General features: G+C 37.6%; 1 protein-coding gene across 1 annotated transcript; it reads right to left on the reverse strand.

The window, feature by feature from the left end:
* Positions 1–204: 204 nt before the first annotated feature.
* On the reverse strand, positions 205–2,575 carry LOC131873697 (LEAF RUST 10 DISEASE-RESISTANCE LOCUS RECEPTOR-LIKE PROTEIN KINASE-like 1.2). Its single transcript, XM_059216881.1, has 2 exons — positions 1,640–2,575; positions 205–1,395 (listed from the first exon to the last, which is right to left on the reverse strand). The coding sequence occupies exons 1-2, from the start codon at positions 1,791–1,793 to the stop codon at positions 245–247; spliced, it is 1,305 nt and encodes a 434-aa protein (XP_059072864.1). The 5' UTR covers positions 1,794–2,575; the 3' UTR covers positions 205–244.
* Positions 2,576–3,358: the final 783 nt, after the last annotated feature.

Genomic DNA, 3,358 nt, shown 5'->3' on the forward strand with positions numbered 1-3,358 from the left:
AAAAATATGATTAAATCCTTATGAAACATTATATTTGTAACTAATATTAATGAAATATACAAAATTCTTATACAGATTGGAAAATTATTTTATTTTCAATCTGTCAAATAATTTTTTAATGCCCAACAACAATTGAAAACTATTTAGGATATTTATCAGAAATAATGACAACATTAAAATGTAACCATACATTGGCACTTTAAACCGAAATACAAAATTTCTAAAACGAAATAAGAGATGCACTTTAATCCGAAGCTACGCCGGGCCAGTTTTCTTGCAGTGAAGTTAACGAAGATGTTGGCGTGCTGCTTACTGAGTTGGAAGATTCTGAGCTTTCCTGCAGCATCTCCTTGATTTCTGTGAGACGGGCGACTACTTCTTTCATGGTTGGTCTAAAATCCCTTTCTATGGCAAGGCACTCAAAGGTCAATTCGGCAACTGCAGCAACAGTGACCTTCACTTCCTGATTTCTTTCAATCTTCAATTCTGGATCGACCAGTTCATCCAGAACACCTCTTTTGATCTTGTCTGTGGCCATATTAGCAAGGCTGATTTCATTTCTATTTCGCATAATATCCACTGCGACTTTGGCTGAAATGATCTCCACCAAGACAACCCCAAAGCTGTACACATCAGACTTCTCAGTGAGCTGGAAGCATTCATGGTAATCTGGGTCAACATACCCAGGTGTACCTTGCGGAGCAGTTGTGACGTGTGACACATTCACAGGAACCAACCTAGAAAGGCCAAAATCTGCAACTTTTGCTCTGAAATGTTCGTCGAGTAGAATGTTGTCGGATTTAACATCTCTGTGCAATATGGGTGGACAGATGTTGTGGAGATACGCCAATGCCTGAGCAGTTTCTATGGCAATATCTAAACGAGTTACCCAAGGCAAGCCTCCGGGAGTTCTTCGGCAGCCATGAAGGTGATCAGACAAGGTCCCATTTGGCACAAACTCATAAACAAGCAGTAGCATTGGACTCTGCGGGGTCGTACAGCCATAGAGACGAACAAGATTTGGATGACACAGGGATGACAGTATTTGGACCTCGTTCATAAATTGTTCAACTGTTCTGGATCTATCCTCATAAAGCCTCTTCACTGCTACAGCTCGTCCGTCCTTAAGTTTACCCAGGTATACCACGCCAAACCCTCCATCTCCAAGTTGGTTCTTCTCGTCGAAGAAATTTGTCGCTTGCTGTAGCTCTTCATAATGAAACATGGGCAAATTGCCCATCATATTCATTACGAGACCTGCTTCCATGTCGCTTCGCTGATAATTACTGTGATCACCACCAAACCCGCGGATATGAGGCCTTTTTCTTCTCTTGACATACAAAATATAAAGCACTGCTATTGCTGCGATTAGTGCAACTGCCCCAATAGAGCTACCTGTATTAGAACATTCGAATTAAATATTAGACTTTTAATAGCTAAAATAATTAATAGTAATTTAACGTTATTAATAAACAATTTTTTAATTAATCAAAGTTAATTATTAATCGTTAAGCCTGATAATTTTTAATAGTCTAATAAAAATATTTGAAATAATGTAATAGTTGAACAAACTAAAGTATTTCCGAGACATATTTAGCTTTGACGTAAACATTGTGGATATTAAAGAAGGGATGCTTACCTAGAACGATAGCTGTCTTATTAGCAGTGTTAGACCCACCTGCATTGTCTGAATTATAAATAATGGAAGCGATATTAGTTAGTATTATGCTTACGAAATGTGGAAGAAAAAAATAAAATAAAAATTCTATTAGTAGTGTTAGGTCCACCTGCATGGTCTCAAATATAAGTAAAGGCAGAGGTAAATTGTTAGCATTTTGCTATAAAATAAAATAAAATAAACAACTCTTGCTTTAGAAATACAAGTTTAACGCTTTTCATTCATCTCTCAATTAAGATACAATTCTCTTTCTGTGGCTCACAATGCTTACGGCCTTCGGTGAAATTCCATATTACTCTGAACCCATCCTTTATCTTTTCAAGCAACGGTCGGTTATCTCTGTCGAGGTTTTTAACAGGTAGCTGCACTGATTTACAATAAGTATCCAAACTCACGTATATTCATGTACCAACTATTATTACATTCTAAAGCATACGCTTCAGTGGGCAGGTCCTCTTCTCTGCAGTCTCTCCATAGACTTATATTCATGTACTCAGCAGTAATGCGAAACTGAGGGCTAGACCAGAATTCTATCAACTATTCGCATGGAATTGATTGGAAACTCTTCCTGGTGGCCAAAAGGTTTCAGTATATAGTATTGGTAGCCACTGATATTAAGTAGAGGCATATTCACTTTATGATCACAGTCAAGCCGAAAAGCAGGGTCACCGCAGCCGCTGCTCTTTGCTCCGAAATTCTCACGTAAAGAAGCGAGGCATGGCTTGAATATTGAGAAGAAAAGAAAGAGGAAGCGCAGGAGGTTTATAGGGGGCAGACTGAAATGCTGAGAATGGCATAGATGAAGAGGCAGTCCTTCCATTTTCATCTTAGTTACAACGGTGAGAAGAAAACAACTAGAAATGAGGTGAGCAAAGGAACATGAATGACAGTTTAATAGCGAAGAATGAAGGTAGGAGAAGCGAAGAAAATAGAAGGTGTTTGAAAAACCATTACAAAAATTGCGAAGTCAATACGCGAATTGAGCTTACTTCCATTACCGACGTGAAAGGTCGGAGTCAATACGCCAGTTTGACCTACTAGACAGTTGAATCCTGATAAATATCAATATTCACCAACTATGTCGCGCATATCTATGAGTCACTAAATTTCACGCGCTTTTCTTTGACGTACACTAGAAGGTCGCAGATCATTATAAATTATTTTAGGATCTTTCTACGAAAATCGTCGCAGATCATTATAAATTACGTTTACTTTGACGTAGACTAGAAGGTCGCAGATCATTATAAATTATTTTAGGATCTTTCTACGAAAATCGTTCTAGGGAAATTGCACCGAGGGCATAGAAATACGAAATGTGGGTCCTAGGGGTTCACCATTTCTTTTATACTGTTGGAGGATGTGACATTTTTATTAATTTTCTTTTATTCCTTTAACGGTTTCCGCATGAAATGAAAATTGAATAACATTAGTAATTAAATTCCATAGAAAAAGAGGAACATCATTAACTAACAATAACATCTTGGTGTGTGATAACATCTTGGTGTGTGATGGGTATGTCGAAGAGATGTGCAAGGTTAATTAGGGAGAATTTAAGTGTATTTTTTCAATATATTTGTGTAATGTACGCGATCAATTGGTAGATCATTTAGTGAATGATGTTGTTGCTGCAATAAAGGCCTCAATAGAGAAGTGATAGCTTCAAATTAACTCTACGTCCAC

Source organism: Cryptomeria japonica, chromosome 2, assembly GCF_030272615.1.
Source record: "Cryptomeria japonica chromosome 2, Sugi_1.0, whole genome shotgun sequence".
Lineage (NCBI taxonomy): Eukaryota > Viridiplantae > Streptophyta > Pinopsida > Cupressales > Cupressaceae > Cryptomeria > Cryptomeria japonica.